General features: G+C 41.4%; 1 protein-coding gene across 1 annotated transcript in view; it reads left to right on the forward strand.

The window, feature by feature from the left end:
* Positions 1-13,466, forward strand: part of proca (protein C (inactivator of coagulation factors Va and VIIIa), a) — a 28,403-nt gene extending 14,937 nt beyond the window's left edge. The window contains exons 5-8 of the mRNA XM_059987257.1: positions 2,762-2,902; positions 6,186-6,310; positions 10,773-10,890; positions 12,111-13,466. Of these exons, the coding sequence (XP_059843240.1) occupies positions 2,762-2,902; positions 6,186-6,310; positions 10,773-10,890; positions 12,111-12,661 (935 nt within the window). The 3' untranslated portion in view covers positions 12,662-13,466. The remainder of the gene's footprint in view (positions 1-2,761; positions 2,903-6,185; positions 6,311-10,772; positions 10,891-12,110) is intronic.
* Positions 13,467-19,314: the final 5,848 nt, after the last annotated feature.

Consider the following 19,314-nt stretch of genomic DNA (forward strand, 5'->3'; position numbering starts at 1 on the left):
AAAATCTAATGTCCAATTTTCTGGGCAAAGAGTGCCTTTTTAAATGACAGAGCAAAAATGAAGTACAGAAACTTCTCATAGTAAAAGGGGGCAATTTTACCCCAGGAAAAATATTGTAGTTACATTTGTGGTTCACAGTCTCACTAAAATAACTTAAGTATAGAAATCCAAAACTGTAGATACTGGCAATACAAAATAAAATCAGAAAATTTCCAGAGCGCTCAGTGAGTCAGAGTAAAATTTGCAGGGAAACAAACAAAGTAAATATTTCAGGTCAAAGACTTACTGACAAAGCTAAATGAGTTAGCACAGTTGTCACATGCGCCAAACCCATTTTGTATAAACTGAAAACAGGCATTCAGGGAAGGGTTTCTCTTTTATTTTAATTTTTAACTCTACTGTCTGGAACTCAAAGTTAGCCCCATTGTTGCCCATTAAAAGCATACAGCAAAACTGACGTAAACACATTAATGTGTTCAAAACACACAAAATGCTGGAGGGACTCAGCAGGCCGGGCACCATCTAGGAAAAGAGTACAGACTATGTTCTGGGCCGAAACTCATCGGCAGGACCAGAGAAAAAAGCTGAGGAGTGGATTTAAAAGATGGGGAGAGGGAAAAGTGGAACACCAGGCAATAAGTGAAACCTAGAGTAGGAAGGATGAAGTAAAGTTCTGGGAAGTTGATTGGTGAAAGAGACAGAAGACCACTTGCCGGGCACCTACTCACTGTCTGCCAGAAAAGGCGGGAACTCCCAGTGGCCACCCATATTAATTCCACTTCCCACTTCCATTCCGATATGTCCATCCTTGGCCTTCTCCACTGTCGGGATAAGGCCATACTTAGGTTGGAGGAACAACACCTTATATTCCGTTTGGGTAGCCTCCAACCTGATGGCATGAACATCAGTTCCTCAAACTTCTGGTAATGTTCCCCCCTCCCCTCCACCACCCCCACCTTCACCATTTCCCATCCCCTGTTCCCACTCTCACCTTATCTCCTTGCCTGCCCATTGCCTCCCTCTGGTGCTCCTCCCACTTTGCTTTCTTCCATGGCCTTCTGTCTTTTTCACCAATCAACTTCCCAGCTCTCCACTTCATTTTCATAGGTTTCACCTATCACCTGGTGATTCTCTCTCCTCTTCCCCACCTTTTAAATCTACCCCTCAGCTTTTTTCTCCAGTCCTGCCGAACGGTTTCAGCCAGAAACGTCGACTGTACCCTTTTCCTAAATGCTGCTTGGCCTGCTGAGTTCCTCCAGCATTTTGCGAGTGTTGCTGGGATTTCCAGAATCTGCAGATTTTCTCCTTTGACGTTAATGCATTGTCGGTCATCAAGGCCTAGAGAGAGTCTGCACTGACTTATCTGAAGTGTTTGAAGTCCAAACCCCCAGCATAATTCTGCAGTGCTGTTCACTAGTGACCCTAAACCCCCAATTTTCCTTCTAGAACAGCTAAATGTCATAGCCTAGAAACACCAGCAGTGCCTTTCAGATCAAATTTGTGACTAAGCAGGGCTTCTGTTTGGTGTAAGACAATAAAAACTGCTGAAGGGGCACAACAGATCTTCCATGTGGTGCACCACTCATTGAGAATCCATCTCAATTTCTGAAGTAGGGCTATTTAACTATATGTGAAGCATGACCACACCAGTACATACCCTAATGAGGCTCTTGCTTAATAAATCCAACAACACCTTTAGTGACCTGGCCAAAAATATACAGTACTCTGCAAAAGTCTTAGGCACACATGTATAGCTGGGGTGCCTAAGACCTTTGGACGGTGCTGTATTTGTCAATGTGGAACGGACAGTAAGTTTGTAAACCTGGTGGGAGCAGAAGATTCCGGGAAGGATAAGGGTAGAGTGCCGCGGGTGTGGACACACCCAGCCCTGTGACACCAGGCAAGGTTGTTTGGTTCCAAACAATTTGTTTATTGATCATCACCGAATGTCTCTCCGGTGCTTCCTTCTCCTTTCCAACCACGATTCCCACTTCCCACTCTCAGTCCACAACATAAACCCATATCAGAATCAGGTTTATCATCACTCACAAATGTCATGAAATTTGTTTTTCTTTTGTGTGGCAGCAATACAGTGTAATACATAAAATTACTACAGTGCTTTACAGAAGTCTTAGGCACCCTAGTTATATATATGTGCTTAAGACTTTTGCACAGTACTGTAAATCGCTCCAATTATTTCACCGTACTCTTCCCTCACCCAATGGTTCCTGCTTGCAAATGGGAATTGTGTTTTATGGAGTGGCTGCTTCTGAACACAGTATATGGACTTCTGTGTGAGGCTACAGTCCTGTTCCAGCCTGCATACCCGCTGGAGGAAATGAGAAAGCCAATACTTAATTGTTTACAAATCAATCAAATTTCAGCTTCTCCAGCTGCTTATGGTCTTCTCTGACAAGTAGTTACCTGTCCCATCGTTATGGTAACACCCTAAAGGAACTGCATTAATAGAAGATTGACAGATTCATCTGATTCACTAATACAAGTTCTTGTACCTCACATAAAAATTATATACTTGTGTACTTGAAAGAGAAAATTGAGAATTTGTCTTTAACTGACCAGTTCAAAGGGTATAATTCCATGCCATAGCCCTTAATAAACTCTTTGGAATAATGCATGTGTGGTATAGGTGTTTCCTTTGCTGAGGTAATTTTTCAGTTTGTTTGTTCAGCACTGTTACTTGGTCTAATCAATCCTGAGTCATCCATGGATAAAGTTTAATTTCAATATTTAATGATTTCAGCACTGAAGGCAACAAACTGCTCTGACAATTATGGTTATTGTACACATATCTGTAAAGAAATTCCTTTGAGAAATAGGCGGGAATGTTCATGTGTGAACAGCTACGATCTAAGTGATGACGGCTTCTCCTGCATTCCTAAAGGTGAGGAGTTTCCCAGTCTTAAGGGTAATATTCTTCATATTTCTGCTCCTTCTTTGAGAACTGACATTAAATAGTACCAAGTCAATAATGCAAAGTACATGGGTGCTAGATTGGCTTCTATAAATGACCCTTCTTGTGAACGGGTATAAGGTGAACCCAACAGAGCAGTTGGGCAAAGGGAGAAAATAGCTCATAGCCAAATAAGAAAAATGGGGTGTGTTGGGCAAAGGAAGAAAATAGCTCATAGCCAAATAAGAAAAATGGGGCATGTGGGAACAATATGAGAGAGAGCATAGAGAAAAGAGAATGTCTCTCTTTTCTAAAATAAGAAAATGTACCATATATAATATAAAATCCAATGGAGATGGGCCTATAGATTACCAGTTTCCAGGCTTATTTGGTCTTATTGTACTTTTATTAAAGAATCTAGACTTCCTCAAGTATCTGCATTTATTGAATGCATGAGTTATTGATCTCAATACTTGTCTGACCTTCCTCAGCTCAACAACTCCGATAGCATGAAAGCTGTGCAAATCCGCCAATAGCTTCCATTGCTGTGACTTTCATCTTTGCAGAAAAAGACTGAATTAAAGTTCCACTCCAGAGATCCAATCTTATAAACTACGCCAATATGCCAAGTTAATACTAAGGGAGTTCTGTCTTCTGAATGAGATGCTAATCCAGGCCCACATCTACTCTTTTGGCTGGATACAAACTATCTCATGCTTCTCTAGTAAAGCTTTGATATCTAGCAGGCACCCTCAAGATTTTAGTGGTGCAGGACTCACAGATTTTCCACCCTGCTGAATTTTATTTCTGTTAACACTCCAACACTATTTTTACTTACCCTTTTGAAGATGTTATATGATAGTGCAATAAATTTTCCAACTTAAGTAGGCTGGGGAAGTGTGGGAAAGGGGGGGATTGATGGATTTAAAAAGGAGCACAATTAAGGAATGTCCTGATGTGTTTAAAAGCAGCTTGAGAAGGAGGGCCCTGGTGAGTTTAAAGGGAGAGCACAGAATGGGGCTCCAGTGAGTTTAAACAAAGTGCAAGAAACAGTACCTGGCACTGGAAATTCTCAATGGGTTAGAGGAGTTTTACTGTAATTTTGTAGAAATGCAGTGAGTTCTCCCCAGATTCCCGATGAACTTTGCCACAAACAGATCTTCTGTTCATTGTCAGACTGGAGCTTGTTGTGTGCAAATTGGTAGCATGCTTCCTACCATTTTTCATACTACAATGGAAACAAATTAAAATTCTGAGGGTGCCTGCCATTTATTGGGGCTCTATCACAAGAGCATGCAATAGTTATTGGCTTTAAAGAAACAGGTAAAGCACATTATTAAATGCTGGCCTCTTGCACATTCTTAAGTTGCATAGGCTGCATCATGTCTTCATCTGCCTATGTTTGACACTCTAGAATCCCATCCCTAAAGCCCTCTACCTTCCTGCCCTTTTTAACTTTCAATAGGATTCAATAGGTACACTTAATTGCGGAGAAATGTATACAATATACATCCTGAAATTTTTTTACTTCACAAACATCCATGAAAACAGAGGAGTGCCCCAAAGAATGAATGACAGGTAAAAGTTAGAATCCCAAAGCCCCCCCCTACACATAAGCAGCTGCAAAGCAATGACCCCCCCCCACCAGTAAAAAAGCATTGACACCCCCTATAGAGCACTCAAGCGTGCAACAAAGCATCACTAAAGACACAGACTTGCAGTAACCCAAAGACTACTCATTCACCCGGTAATTCAACATACCACAAGCTCCCTCCCTCCCTAATAAGGAAAGAAGACGTGTCCCCGTTTCACAGAGAGTGGGGAGACGTAACAAAGCAATTCACTAAAAGAGATGTCAGCCTCTTTCAGCAAGTTTTAGATATCTGCTTTAGCTTCTCACATGCCCTGGTATCAAACTTTGTTTGCTAACATTATATAATACTAATCCAGGTTTTTTTGTTATTGATGTTATTAGGTTGTGTGTAGATATCACAAGTTGGATTATCTGTACTCTGGTGTATTTGTGGATTACTGGGGTATCTTGTTTTGGGTTTTTTTGAGATTCCAGAGTTTGGGAGGCTTTCTGGAAGTGTCCTGAGGTCTCTGAATTAAAGGCACATCCAAGGCATAACAATTTCTTAAGTTCAAGTGCACAATGAGTGTAAGTTTGTCAAGGTTCGACACATTGTCCATTCAGAGATGCTCTTCTACACACCACAGTTGTGATGTGTGGCTTTTTGAGTTCCTGTCACCTTCTTGTCAGCTTGGACCAGTCTAGCCATTCTCCTCTGACCTCTCATTAACAAGGCACTTTTGCCCACAGAACTACCGCCCGTGGATGCTTTTAGCTTTCCACACCATTCTCTGTAAATTCTAGTGAATGTTGCTAGAATTCTAGGAGATCAGCAGATTCTGAGATATGTGATCAAAGTCACTTGGATCACATTACTTCCCCATTCTGATGTTTGGTCTGAATAACAACTGAACCTCTTGACCATATGCATTGAGCTGCTGCCACATGAATGGCTGATTAATGAGCAGATGTACAAGTATACCTAATAAAGTGGCCACTGAGTGTATAATCAACCTTCATCTTTGAATCGTGGAAATTTCTACTATGTGAGGTAACAATTTTCAAACACGGTGAGGACACCTTCATCTCAAAACTGAAGAAGCAAGCAATGTTTTGAACTAACAGTTTTTTTAGGCAACTGTGATTACTTGATTTATCAAGAGTCACTTGAGTTTTCAGTCTTCAGGTGCCGAGAATGATATGACAACTTAAATTTTGGAATACCTTTGTACAGTGATGCCCAGTACAATATGCAAGGTTTCTGTGTTTGTCAACTGCCGAAAAAAAATTTTTGGTTGATATAGCACTTTTTGTCCATTACAGCGTTCCCAAGTGGATCAAAGGAACTCAACTACTGAGTCAGGAAGAGGTATTGGACAGGAAGCCATAAACTTTGTGGCTGGCAAAGTGAAGGGAGGTGAAGATGGGAGATGGAGTTCTCAGAGGGTTAAGTACAGAGATCAGTAGAGGAGATGTTATCGAATTAAACATGCTAAACTGAAAATTGAATGGGAGTAAGTCATCAGGTTTAAGTAAACAAAAAAAAAGTGAGTTCCAATGATGATGTTTGCCTGTAAGTGACAGTATGCTGGATACTGCCCTAAATCCTTAGAGTTGTGGTTGTGTACAGTGTGTTGGGATTGCGATTACGCTGTACTCTCCTCTGCATAACACTGAACTGAAGTACAATATACATTGCAGAATATGGTTGTGGATACCTCAGAACAGTAAAAAAAAAATCAAGTTCTCAAGGCATGGAAAATTCAACACCAGACCCTCGAATCACTGGGGGGAAGGTGATGAAGAAAGGAAGCAGCCCCTGGCAGGTGAGTTGCTTTACTGTAGTGATCTAGTGAGCATTCTGTGTACAGAAAACTGAATTCTGGGGCTGCTTGTTTTCGTTTCAATCAATATTTTTGTTAATGTAGTGCTTGGGTCTTAATAAATAATCCAACCATAATATTTGTACTAAAGCATGTGATTTCTCCTGCCAAGGCCAAACAAGTGACTTACAAGTACTTATAATAGCTTTCTTGATTTTGTAATGTTGCACTGGTGTTGGTAAAGACATGTAATCTGTCTGTATTTTTAACTACTTCTTCAAATTGTCTTGCTGTCTTCAAGAATTTCTATACAGAGGCCCATAGGCTCTACGTTCCCCAGCCTCTTTTAACATGAAACTGTCATATTTGTAAGTTAAATGTTGAAGGATTAAAGAAAAGTAGCAAGCAAAAACTGCTCCAGATATTTAGAAAGGGAATGATAAGGAGGAAGACTGGGAACCATTGGGAAGGAAGGCACTCAGCCCGTGCTGGTGCTCTGAAAGAACTACCAGTTATTATTGCTTCCCAGGGCTTTCTCTGCTAATCATTTCATTTAAGGATTAAGTGAATTACCTTTCTGAAAGTTGAAATGTAGTCTGTTTCCACTGCCCCTCCACTCACTGAATTTCAGAGTGAACAGGTTCCTTCCTACTCCTCCTCATCCGGACTTGGTTTGCCAGTTATTTTAAATCTGTATCTCAGTAATGGTCACAGTGCACACGTAGGTGTGTGAGCATTAATAATCGTACAGCAGAACCTAGACTCAGTTCACCATGGCCCTCTTTGCTCCTGCATCGAGGCCTTGCTCTGTCAACTTTGGGTGGGAGTTGGTGTGAAACCAAGTTTAAGAGACTACTAGACAGGTATATGGAGGAATTTAAGGTAGGGGGTTATAGGGGAGGCAGGGTTTGAGGGTCGGCGCAACATTGTGGGCTGAAGGGCCTGTAATGTGCTGTACTATTCTATGTTCTATGAAATGTCTATCTGACACTAGAAGCAATTGTGCACAGGCAGTTTCCTCTCCTTAACAACGAGAAACCTGGCACGAGAGGGATTTTACTATCATGCGAATGAGAGAATGCAAGGGCATTTGTGCCAACTGTGCCACTGCAGGTACTAGTGGCTGTTGGACGATTCATTAGCGAATTCACTGTTACTTTCATTAGTCTAGCTCCAGTTAAAAGCAGCACCAATGGAAGCATTGCAGCTGGAAAGTCAGTGCTGGCTGGTGCTCTAGTGAATGTGGGAAACATCCAGTCAGGAAGTATTTTTGGTGAGAAAAACTGAGTTAAATTTCAGGTCAAAGGCACTTCATCAGAACTGGGAAAGGGAGAAACTGAGCTGCTTTCATGTGGCAGAGTGTTGGATAGGGATGGATATGGCAAAGGGAGTGCTGTGACTGGGGTTGCCATTGGCTCAATGGATTAACGAGGATAGTTTGAGGGAGAGCCCAATCAAATGAACATTAAAAACTGTGAAATGAGGCCAGTTAGCATGAGAACAGAATCAAAATTGTTGTATGCTGAGCTCTAGGATGTTCTTTACTGGTCAGACTGTGCTAACGGAGAAGCAATGAAAACTGAGCCAGTATCACAAATGGGCTGACAAAGGCAGAGAAAGTCTGATATTGAGTCCAATGTACCAATGTAGAGTGAGGGGTGTCATTATGTTCATCCAGCTTTATTATAACAACACAGGAAGCCACAGATTGGCAGTGGAATGTGGAATATACTGGCAGGAAGCTCAGGATCAGAGCCTGCAGACTGAATGCAGGTTTTCCACAAAGCAGTTGCTTAATCGGTGTTTGTTTACTCCACTGTGGAGAAAACCACACTGTGACTGCTGTACGCCAGAATGGAAGAAGTTCTTTGGAGTTTCTGCTACAACAGATAAGAGTATTGATCACAAATCGTGATCAATTCTCTTATACTCTGATCAGACATAGTGGGCTGCTCCATTTGCTGCAGTGATGATAGTTATGAGGCTGTTCTTAAAATGGTCATAGATATGGGATTTCTCTCAGTGCTGATCCCAGTGCAAATACAAGCACTAAGAGCAGCTCCTAATCGGCATTGCTGTCGATCGACATTGCCATAGTAACAGCAGCTGCAGGACTGTAATCCTTACAGCTGTGACACCAGTAGGAGAGCTGGCACCAGAGTGTCTCCATCACTGGAGTGAGAGCAGCTCCAGATCTCTTATCATTACTGCAGGTGTAAGAACAGCCCTAGGACTGTGAGCATCATTGCAGGGAATCGGAACTGCGATCTTTTCTCATGGTTTGAGCAACGTGGAGCAGTGGCCTTTTCTGCAGCGAGGGAAGCCGCAGCTATAGCAGTAAAAGAGCATCCCCAGATCTTTGAGCACGAATGCACTGAGTGCAGGAACAGCATAACAGTAGAGTAGTGAAGCTTTGCCACTGGAGAGCAGGCATGATTAGAGTGGTGGGAGATTTCAATTCCTGGCTTTGTTGGTGGATGGCTCTATCTAATGGAATTCTTTTGAAGAAATAGAAAAATATATTTACAAGGGCCTTGTGGTTAATGATATCTACATGGACTTGATGAAAGGCTTTTGACAAGTCCTTCATGTATGGCTGGCCTAAACCATTGGATTCCAGTTGATGCCATGTGTGTTGTAAATTGGATCCCAGATCAGCTTGGTAATAGGAGAAACAAGGTGATTACGGAGAGCTGCCTTTGTAATTGGAAGCCTGCAAATCTGGTGCGCTGTAGATATTAATGTTGGGGGATTTGTTGTTAATGCATTCACTGGGCACTTTATTTTGTTACCTCCTGGATGTCCATGGTTATTCTACTGCTGTAGCCCGTCCACTTCACCGTTTGAGATATTGTACATTCAGAGATGCTTTTCTGCTCACTGCTGTTATGCGTGTGGTTATTTGAGTCGCCTTCCCGTCAGCCTGAACCATTCTGGCCATCCTCCTCTGACCCCTCTCATTAACAAGGCATTTTAACCCACAGATCTACTGCTCTCAGGATTATTTTTTTCATTTCTTTGCAGAATTCTCTGTAAGCTCTAGGGACCGTTGTGTGTGAAAATCCCAGGAGCTTAGCAATTTCTAAGATACGCAAACCACCCTATCTGGCAGCACCAATTGCTCCACGATCAAATTCACTTAGATTACATTTCTTCCCCATTCTGATGTTTGGCCTGAACAACAACTGAATCTCTTGACCATGTCTGCATGCTTTTATGCATTGAGTTGTTCTCTCATGCTTGGGTGATTAGATAATTGCATTAACAAACAGGTGTACATAATAGGGTGGCCACTGAATGTACAATAATAATTTGGATATGAGTGTAGGAAGTTTGCAGCCAATACAAAAAAGTCATACATTGTAGATAGAGAGGGAGATAGTCTTAGTTTATAGAACAATACTGATCAGCCAGTAAATTGACCAGATAATGGCAGATGGAACTTTTTTGTAGTAACTGTGAGTTGATGCAAATTGGGAGGTCCAACAAGGACATACGTTCCAATGGAGCACAGTGAGATCATCATGTGCAGGCAATAGGTTGCTAAAAGGAAGATGTCAAAGAAGAGATAAGAGTTGCAGACTGTCATTAGCTGGGGCATAGATTTGAAGTGCATGGAAGTCATTGAACTTTGGTTAGGCCATAGCTGGAGTACTACTCTAGCAATGGCCTACCGCTGGAGTACCAGCTGCCAAATGCGCTGGGGAAGGTGAAGCAGAGAGATCCATCATGATGTTGCCAGGGTGGAACCTTACAATTATGAAGATAGGCTGGTTGGACTGGGTTTCTTTTCCTTCAACACAGTAATACAAAATTATGAGTGCCATAGGTGGGGTGGAGTGTGAGAAACTTTTCCTCATTATGGAGGCACCTAGAGCCAGAAGGGATAGGCTTGAGGTGAATATTAAGAGAGATAGAAGGCATCTGAAGAAATATTGTATCACCCAGAGAGTGGCTGCAATCTGGAATGCACTGCCCTCAAAGATGGTACGTTTGAAAAGTATCTGGATGCACACTTGAATCATTAAGGCATAGAAGGCCATAAACCTGGTACTGGTAAATGGATTTAGTGTGGACAGGGACTTGATAGTGCTTTTGGATGTCGTTAGTCAATGCTTCTTTGTTGTCGAACTCTATTTCTCAATCATATCTTTCTCTGGAAATACATGCAGATGGGCAAAATTAGCCTTATTTCCCTCTCCAATCCATAATCAATTATTATCAGGTTGAATCTTTGATACTAGTTTTATTCTTTATATCATTGGGAAATCCTTAAGATGTTTTAAAACTAGACTCAACCTTGGGGCATTCTGCTTTTACTTGATCCTACTGGTTTAGTGACTGGGTTTGTAGTGAGGTTGTTTTTTAGGTCTATGGGTGGAGGGTTTGTTTGCTGAAGCTTGTGAATGTCTCGTTTCTGGAGTTGTATTTAATTTTATGAGGTTACTCTGTATTTTAATGACAGATCCTACTTATGGATGCAGGTGGCCACTTCAAGTGTGGAGGAGTTCTAATTCATCAGTTTTGGATCTTGACTGCCGCTCATTGCGTTGATGGAGGAGGTCGATTTAAAGTCAGACTTGGTATGGGAAATCCAGTCATGCTTGCTATAGCTCACGGCTGTTCCAGGTGCATGGTACAAATGGTGCAGTGTGCTCCTCCCTGAGTACAGTACACAATTTCTAGTTCCTGCACAGAGTTGCATCCAGTACCTCTTTGCTGCCCACATTCGTCTTATTGGACTTCTATTCCTCATTAATGTGTTTTCTGTTGACAAGGTCACTCAAAGAAGGCTTCAGTTTTGCATGCATACTGCTACTGTAGCAGCTAGCTTGAACCCATCAACACTACTCTGCGTTGCCTTAATCTCTCCATGTGACAATGTTTTTCGGTGTTGAGATTTGCTCAATCAGCTGTATCTTCAGTCCCCACTGCCCCCCATCGCCTTTGAGGCCACTATTGAAGATATCTAAAATGACCATATCTAAAACATCTTCTTCATTAAAAACATGACATAAATTCAAATTATTATTGTCTCACCGAACGGAATTCAAACTTGTAGTTTTCGGAGGCATGTATCTCACACTGGCAAAGTGCAGTTGTGCAGTTGTAAGCCAGACTTTGTAATCTTTGGTGCTGAGTGTTTGTTAACTTTACTTGCCTCTTCTCCAGGGAATGCTTTATTTTGAGGCATAGCAGAGATAATGGGAGCAGGGAGCCATTACATCAAGTCCACCCCCCTCCCCCACTGTCCCTGGAGTAATGTCACAGAAGTGGGTCTGAAAATGGTAAGGGGCTGAATTTGGATTCTCTTCTCCCCCTTTCCTTCCTTCAAAGCTCAGCAACATACACAAACAAAGGGACAGTTTGTAAGACCTATCTGTGGGGCTGCAGGCCACGTTGGCTGTGGGGATCTTAACTCTACCCAAAAGAAGTAAGAGTACAATATCAGGACAAGTTCTCAAGGCAGAGGACCCTGGTGCCTTGGAACTATCAGTCTACTGCTCTGAACTTCCAGCGCAAGCTGCTGCTGCTGAGCTTCAGATAACAAATGCAAACTTCTCTTCTTATTGGATTGCTTCATTGTGGGGTCCAGTGGGGGAAATCAGCACAGTCATTTCCACTAAGAGCATGTGGAGGAGGCAGTCTGACAGTGATACTGATTCCAGACAGTGAGACAAGAGTCCTGAAGAAGGGTCTATTTCCATTGACACAGCCTGACCTGCTGAGTTCCTCCAGTGTGCTGTGTGTATTGCGAGTGATATTGAATGTTCACATGACGTAATGCCCATCTATGTTTCAGGTGAGCATAATCGGACAGTTAATGAGCAAACAGAGGATACTATCATCATAAGTGCAGTGACCATCCATCCCAACTTCAGCCGCAGTAAATTGGATAATGATATCGCTCTCCTCCAGCTATCTGTACCCGCTATCTTCAGTGATTACATCCTCCCAGTGTGTCTCCCCAGCCGAATGATGGCAGAGGAAAGATTACTCATTCCGGGAAACAAAGTATTGGTCACAGGTTGGGGAGCAGTGGATGAAAACGATGACACAATCCGCCCTACCACTCTGTTGTTCATCGACATTACATTGGTTTCCCATAAACAGTGCCAGGAGATGCTAGGACACAGAATCACATACAACATGATCTGCGCAGGAGACCCAAGTTTCAGAAGAGATGCCTGTAAAGGTGATAGCGGTGGACCAATGGTCATTGTAAAGAAAGGCACGTGGTTTCTGATAGGACTGGTCAGCTGGGGAGAAGGATGTGGCCGGTTCCATAAATTTGGTGTTTACACAAAAGTGTCCAATTACCTAGACTGGATATATTCAGAAACTGGTATCTAATTTTTTTTCCAAATCTGCTCCTCTCTGATTGATCTACAGGACAAAGTTATCTTTATCATCTCTTTCCAATTCAACTACAAATGTATTAAATAATATTGGACAAATAAGTTCTTGAGATGTTAGGTGCTAAATATGTTGTACTACTTCAGTGATAGTCTACCATAATTAAATATAAATTATGACTAATATTCAGATAAAGTTTGTGCATTATGACTTATGCCAATAATCTGGAAAGAATAGTAACTAAATCTCAACAAAGAAAAATGTAGTCAGTTCAGATTTCTGTTCTGCTTGCTTTCTTAGTTTGTTCCATGAATTTTTCTATTCTCTTAAATGTATATGTTGAAAGTGCTGATTGAATCATTTAAAATATATTATGTCTTTCTGGGGTTTTGCCGATATGGTACACAGCTGATCAATGTACACTGTCATATTCATCTGGTTAATATGCGGTGTTTCTCATTATCCACGATTGAACTCTTTAAGTTTAGTTCTGCCTTTGGCAGAGTCTCTTCGTTAAGGCTAACTGGGGCCCAAGAGAGGAGCAAGAAAGGCACCAACATGTATATTTTTTTTCTGCTTCATACTATCGGGAACTAGTTCCAGAGAGGAATTGGTGTAAGACCAGGAAAAGTGCATATGGAAGAGGAAAAAATCCCTGAAGATTATACAGGTTTGGACATAAAGATTAAACTGGGTTGAATACAACATGGTCAAAAAGGTTAAATGGACTTGGCTGCCAATTAGAGTATTAGCTCTGACACATTTTAAACTCGACATAATAAACCTATCTTTCAAGTTTCAATTTGATTTTCTTGCTGCATTTTTGACTTAGCATACACTGTAAACCAAGTCCTCAAAGGAATAAATCATGTTTTGAATAGAGCTCAAAGTTCAGAGAAGTGTGACAAGAAGCATTGTTAAGACATGCAAAATAATATGTTCATGGCTCACATAGAAATTATACTTCTATTCATTCACCAAAGACCAATAATTCCTACAATACCACATTACGTTAACACTGTCTAGAATACTGCATGCATCAGTTATCTTGTACAAAGACAAAACTATTCTTAGTAACAGTCATTTTATGCACACCATTTGCACTATTTAGCTCTCCTTGTTGCATTCGAGAGGCTATCTCATTCAATATATTTAAGACAGTTAGATAAGTTTTTGCGTAGCAGGGGAATTAAGGGTATTGGGAAAAAGACAGGTAAGTGAGCTGAGGCCATGGCCACATCAGCCATGGTTTTATTGAACGGTGGAGCAGGCTCGATAGGCCAGATGGTCTAGTTCTTCTTCTATTTTTTATGTTCTTATTCTTCTTCAGAAATAATCTTTTCTTTTACAGGACCCTCCAAAGCCTTGCTCTCCATGTACCTATCCAAATGCCCCTTAAACGTTGCAATTCTACTCACCTTTGCCTCTTACTTTGGAAGCTTATTCCAGATGCTCACCACCCTCTGTGTAAAGAGGTCTTTTAGACAAGGAATGCCAATAAACCAAGTAAGTATTTTGCACCAATCTTCAGAAGGAATAAAAGTGTAGATTATTTTGTAAGCAGGGAGGAAGTTCAATAATCTGAGGTGCAAAGAGACTCAGATTCCTTGTGTAGGTTTCCCTAAAGGCTAACTTGCAGTTTGATTTGGTCATGAGGAAGGCAAATACAATGTTAGCATTTATTTCAAGAGGAGGAGAATAGAAAAGTGAAGATGGATGGCTTCATCTTTATAAGGCAATGGTGAGGCTTCACTTTGGAGTTTTGGGCCCCTTATCTAAGAAAGGATGTGCTGACACTGGAGAAGGGTCAAAGGAGGTTCACGAATATGATTCTGGTTTTGAAAAGCTTATCATATGAGGAGCATTTGATGGCTCTGCACCTGCACTTGCAGGAATTTAGAAGAATGAAGGGGTATATCATTGAAACCAATTGAAAATTGAAAGGGCTTGTTGAATTGAATGTGGAGAGAATGTTTCCTAAGTAGGGAAGTCTAGGACCAGAGGGTGCAACCTCAGAATTATGGGACGTCCATTCAGAATGGCGATTTGGAGGAATTTCTTTAGCCGGAGGTTGGTGAATGTGTGGAACTTGTTGCCACAGGCGGCTGTGGAGGCCAGTCCACCGAGATTGATAGATTCTTTATAAGTCAGGGTGTGAAAAGTTACGGGGAGGATGCAGGAAAATGGGGTTGAGAGGGAAATGGATCAGCCATGATGAAATGGCAGAGTAGACCTAATTGGCCAAAGTCCTAATTCTGCTCCAATGTTTTACGGTCTTTTAAGTCTCTTCCCCTTTATCTTGTATTTGTGCCCTCTGGCTTTGAATTCCCCAGCCCTGTAGAAAAGACATTTACCCATACCATGCATCAATTTATAAGCTTCTATGTGGTCTCCTCAAAGCCTACCAACTCTCCACAGAGCAAGGATCCATGGTGGCCAAACTCTGCCTATAACTCAGGCCATCTAGTCCAAGCAGCAGCCTTATAGATTGCTTCTGCACCTCTGCCATCTTGATAACGTCTTTCCTATGACAGGGTGACCTGAAGTGAACACAGAACTCCAAGTGCAGTCTCAACAACTTGTGAAACTGCAATAAAATGTCCCTACTATTGAACTCAATGCCCTAACTGATGAAGGCCAGCATACGAAATGCCTTTGTTACCACCCTGTGTACTTTTGCTCCATTATCAGCGAATGGCCATACACTGTACGGGTCCTCCCCCAGTTTCAATATCCAAACCGCATTACTTCATGCATAATCTATGTTGGAATCTGTTTGCTCTTCATCACTCATTTCCTTAAATTACCAAGATCTCTTTGTAATTCCTTGTAACCTGCTTCACTTTCAGCAAGAACCCCTAATTTAATATTATCTGCAAATTTGCTAATTGTTCCATGAGTGTTCACAGCCAAATCATTTACATAAATAATAACAGAGGTCCCAACATTGACCCCTGGGGCATCTCACTAGATACAGGCCTCTTGTCAGAGAATCGACCTTCAAGCATCAGCCTGAGTTCCCTATCATCGAGCCAGTTCTGAATCCATCTCAATAGCTCCTCCTAAATCCCATGTGACTTAATCTTCCAGATAAGTCTGCCGTGTGGGTCTTTGTTAAAGGTATTGCTAAAGTCCATATGTCTGGTTTTCATCTATCCCCATGTTTGCCTGTTTGAAACATTCCACAAGATTCATTAGACATGACTTCCCAGCTATAAAGCCATGCTTGACTACTCCTGATCAGGCCTTGACTATCTAAGTGACTGTCGATCTTATTCCTCAGAATTCCCTCCAGTAACTTCCCCACAATTGAAATCGGTGTCAGTGGTATGTAGTTCCTGGCTTGTCCTTGTTACCTTTCTTGAACAATAGAAGAACATCAGCCATCGTCCAGTCTTCCAGAACTCCAACGGTAGCCGACGATGAAGCAACAATCTCTATAAGAGCTTCTGCAATTTCTTCCCTGACCGCCCATAAGGTCTGGGGTGCATTCAGTCAGGCCCTGGGGAACCTTAATGGCTACGAATAACTTCTTCCTTGTAAAATGCATGTTTCAAGAACTCACTGCCTATTACCCTCATTTTTTAAGCATCGATGATATTCTCTTTAGTAAACAAGAGGAGAAATAGAGAGTTAAAAGTCAGAAAGCACCTAAAGAGGGGAATAAAGTCAACCTTTCAGATCCTGAAGAAGGGTCTCAGCCCAAACTGCCGACTGTGTATTCCCCACCAGAGATACTGCCTGACCTGTTGAGTTCTTCCAGCATTTTGTAGTTGATGCTCAAGTTTTCCAGCATGTGCAGTCTCTTCTGCTTATTGATTGCATCTCATACCCTCTTTCTGCCCTGCTAATTTCCCCCTTAAACCTGCTCTTATACATTTCACATTTGAGCCCAGCTGCCTAAAAGCAATGAAAAAGAAAAAAAATCCAGACCAGGGATTCAATATCGCTCAACAACCAGGGTTCACTGAACTTGGTGTGTCTACCCTTCACCCTAAAAGGAACATGCTGCCCCTGGACTCTTGATATGACCCTTTTAAAAGTCTCCCACTTGCCAACTGTTGTTTTACCTTTAAGTAGAGTCTCCCAGTGGACCCCAGCTTAACACTGCCTAATGCACTGGAAGTTGGCTCTGTTTCAGTTCAGGACTTTGATCTGTTTTTAACTTTTTCCATAACTATTTGAAAACTAAAGGAATTATGTCACTGAACCCAAAGTGCTCCCCAATCGCTACATTCGTTACTTGGCTTGCCTCGTTCCTTAGCTCTTTCCCCAGTAGCTTTCTCTATATATTAAGTGAGGAACGGGTCTTGAACTCACCACACATATTCCGCACTATCCTGACCCTTTTGCCTGCTGGGTGACCCAGTCGATACTGGGAACAGCACCCTAGTATTTTCACAATGGCATGCAGTTTCTCAACACCTCTGCTTCTCAAGTTCCCACCAGCTGTTAGGTGGTTTATAATACAGCCCTGACAGTGTGACCATCCCCTTCTTACTTCTTTCTTTCTTTCTCAATCTTTTTATTGAATTTTTCAAAGACAAATACATAGCGATCATAATAGTACAAAGGGAATAGGATTACATTGTTGGCAATTAACACACGTGAGTAGAAACTATAAGTAACACCAATATAAATGACCTCCCAAACCCTTAATATAGACAAAATACAAAGAGATAAAAAGATGGAAAAAAAAGGCTACCTCAGAATGACATCTATCACAGATTGGATTTATATCAGATTTAAAATGATCTAATTTATCTTTAAACATATGAGCCCTATGCACCACTTTAAATTGAATCAATGTATGTTTAGCACAAATATAAGAAGAGTTAACTAATTGGAAAATTTTCTCCCATTTCTCTATAGGTAAAGAAAGTTCAAGTTCCTTCTCCCATTCATTTTTAATTTTATCGGATATATCTGACTGTATCTTCATAATCATATCATAAATGATTGCTATTAAACCCTTTTGATAAGGGTATCTTCTTATTTCTAATCAAATGAATTCATTAGATGATCCTCTCTAAGTGCTGATGTTATGCCCTTCCTTATTAAAAAGGCAATACCCTTTCACTCCTGCCTGTTCCTCTGTCACACCAACAGTGTCAGCATCCTGGAGCATTAAGCTGGCAGTCCTGCCCTTCTATCAGCTACTTTTGTGTTATAACCTCAACTTTCTAGTCCTGAGAGGCATTCCGTGCCTCAGTATGTCCACCTTGCCTGCTAAGCTGTGTGCCGTGCAATAGATGCAACTTAGAGCAGTGGTCCTATCTGCCTTTTTACTGAAACATGGCTGTCCTGGTTGCTCGGTTTCTCTTGCTTTGGATGCTAATTGTACTCATCTTCTCACTGCCTTCACTCTCTTGAGACCTACCCCCCCCCCCCACCTCACCCCTGCCAATATAGTTTAAAACCTCCTTGGTGGTATTGTGGAGAGGGGTAACAAACTTTGGTGTCATATAGTGTTATTTAAGGAGCAGGAAGAAATGCTTGCAAGTGGTTGTATTTGCAATTGTCCAACTCTTGAAAGAAGGAATGACATTGCTGAAACCATCTTCAATGATAACTAGAATACTGAACCAAAAGAGAAGTACAGTTTGATATCATGTCCGGCTTCAGCATTCTACAACTTGAAGAATGTCAAGGCACTGGAGAGGATACAGAAGAAATTCACTAAAATATTGCCATCAGTGCAATATTTGAATAAAGAAGAGGCCCCAGAAAATTGGGACTTCATCAGAACAAGTGTTAGAAAGAGTTGTAAAAGCATTTAAAAATTATAATTTTAATAATAATCATGTAAATGGAAAAATAATTTCTACTAGCCACCCTCAGTAATCAGATGGCAGAGTCTTTCTAATAGAATTGGAAGGTTATAAGAATTATGTAATATGGAGTGATTTAGGATGAGAAATGCTCCAAATATAAACAATGAGTGCAGCATCTTTAAAAGACTTTCAAAGAGGGTAAATAGTTAATGTTAAGTAGGTGTGGGAAATAGGAGAACAGAACAGAATTAGTTCAGAGATGCTGTTCAGGCATATCATCATTATGGCACCAATGTAGGCCATTCTTTTCATCAAATCCATGCTGGATTCCACTGAAGTAATCCTATCGGTCCAATTTCTCTGCTGTTTCACCATTTTCCAAGAAATGATTCTCCCAAAGATACGTCTTCAGTTCCCATTTGAAGTGCACCAATTGATCTTTCCAGCACTCCTCCAGGCAGTGAATTCCAGATACCAAGCTATTTTAGACAATAATAATAACAAAAATTATCTCACATTTAAACTTGGACTTTTTGCCCAGAATTTTAAATCTGTATACCTGCACTCTGAATCACTGGCTAATGGAAACTCTTCTTTCTGATCACCCCACTTAAACCAGTCAAGAGCTTTCATGCCTCTACCAAAGCTCTTCTCAGACAGCTTTACTCGACAGAAAACAAAGCCAGCTCTCCTGCTGTTTAACCATGGAGCCATTGGGCCTGATCGTGATTCTATGCCACAGTCCTGCTCAGCACATTTCAAGGAGGGTGCTGTTAGATCCTGGATATGTCAACTCCGAAAGCGAAAATTGTGTACTGCAGGTCATGTCTAACCAATGTTGCACAGATTTTCAATGAGGTCACCAGAAAAGTTGAT

Source organism: Hypanus sabinus, chromosome 2, assembly GCF_030144855.1.
Source record: "Hypanus sabinus isolate sHypSab1 chromosome 2, sHypSab1.hap1, whole genome shotgun sequence".
Classification (NCBI taxonomy): Eukaryota; Metazoa; Chordata; class Chondrichthyes; order Myliobatiformes; family Dasyatidae; genus Hypanus; species Hypanus sabinus.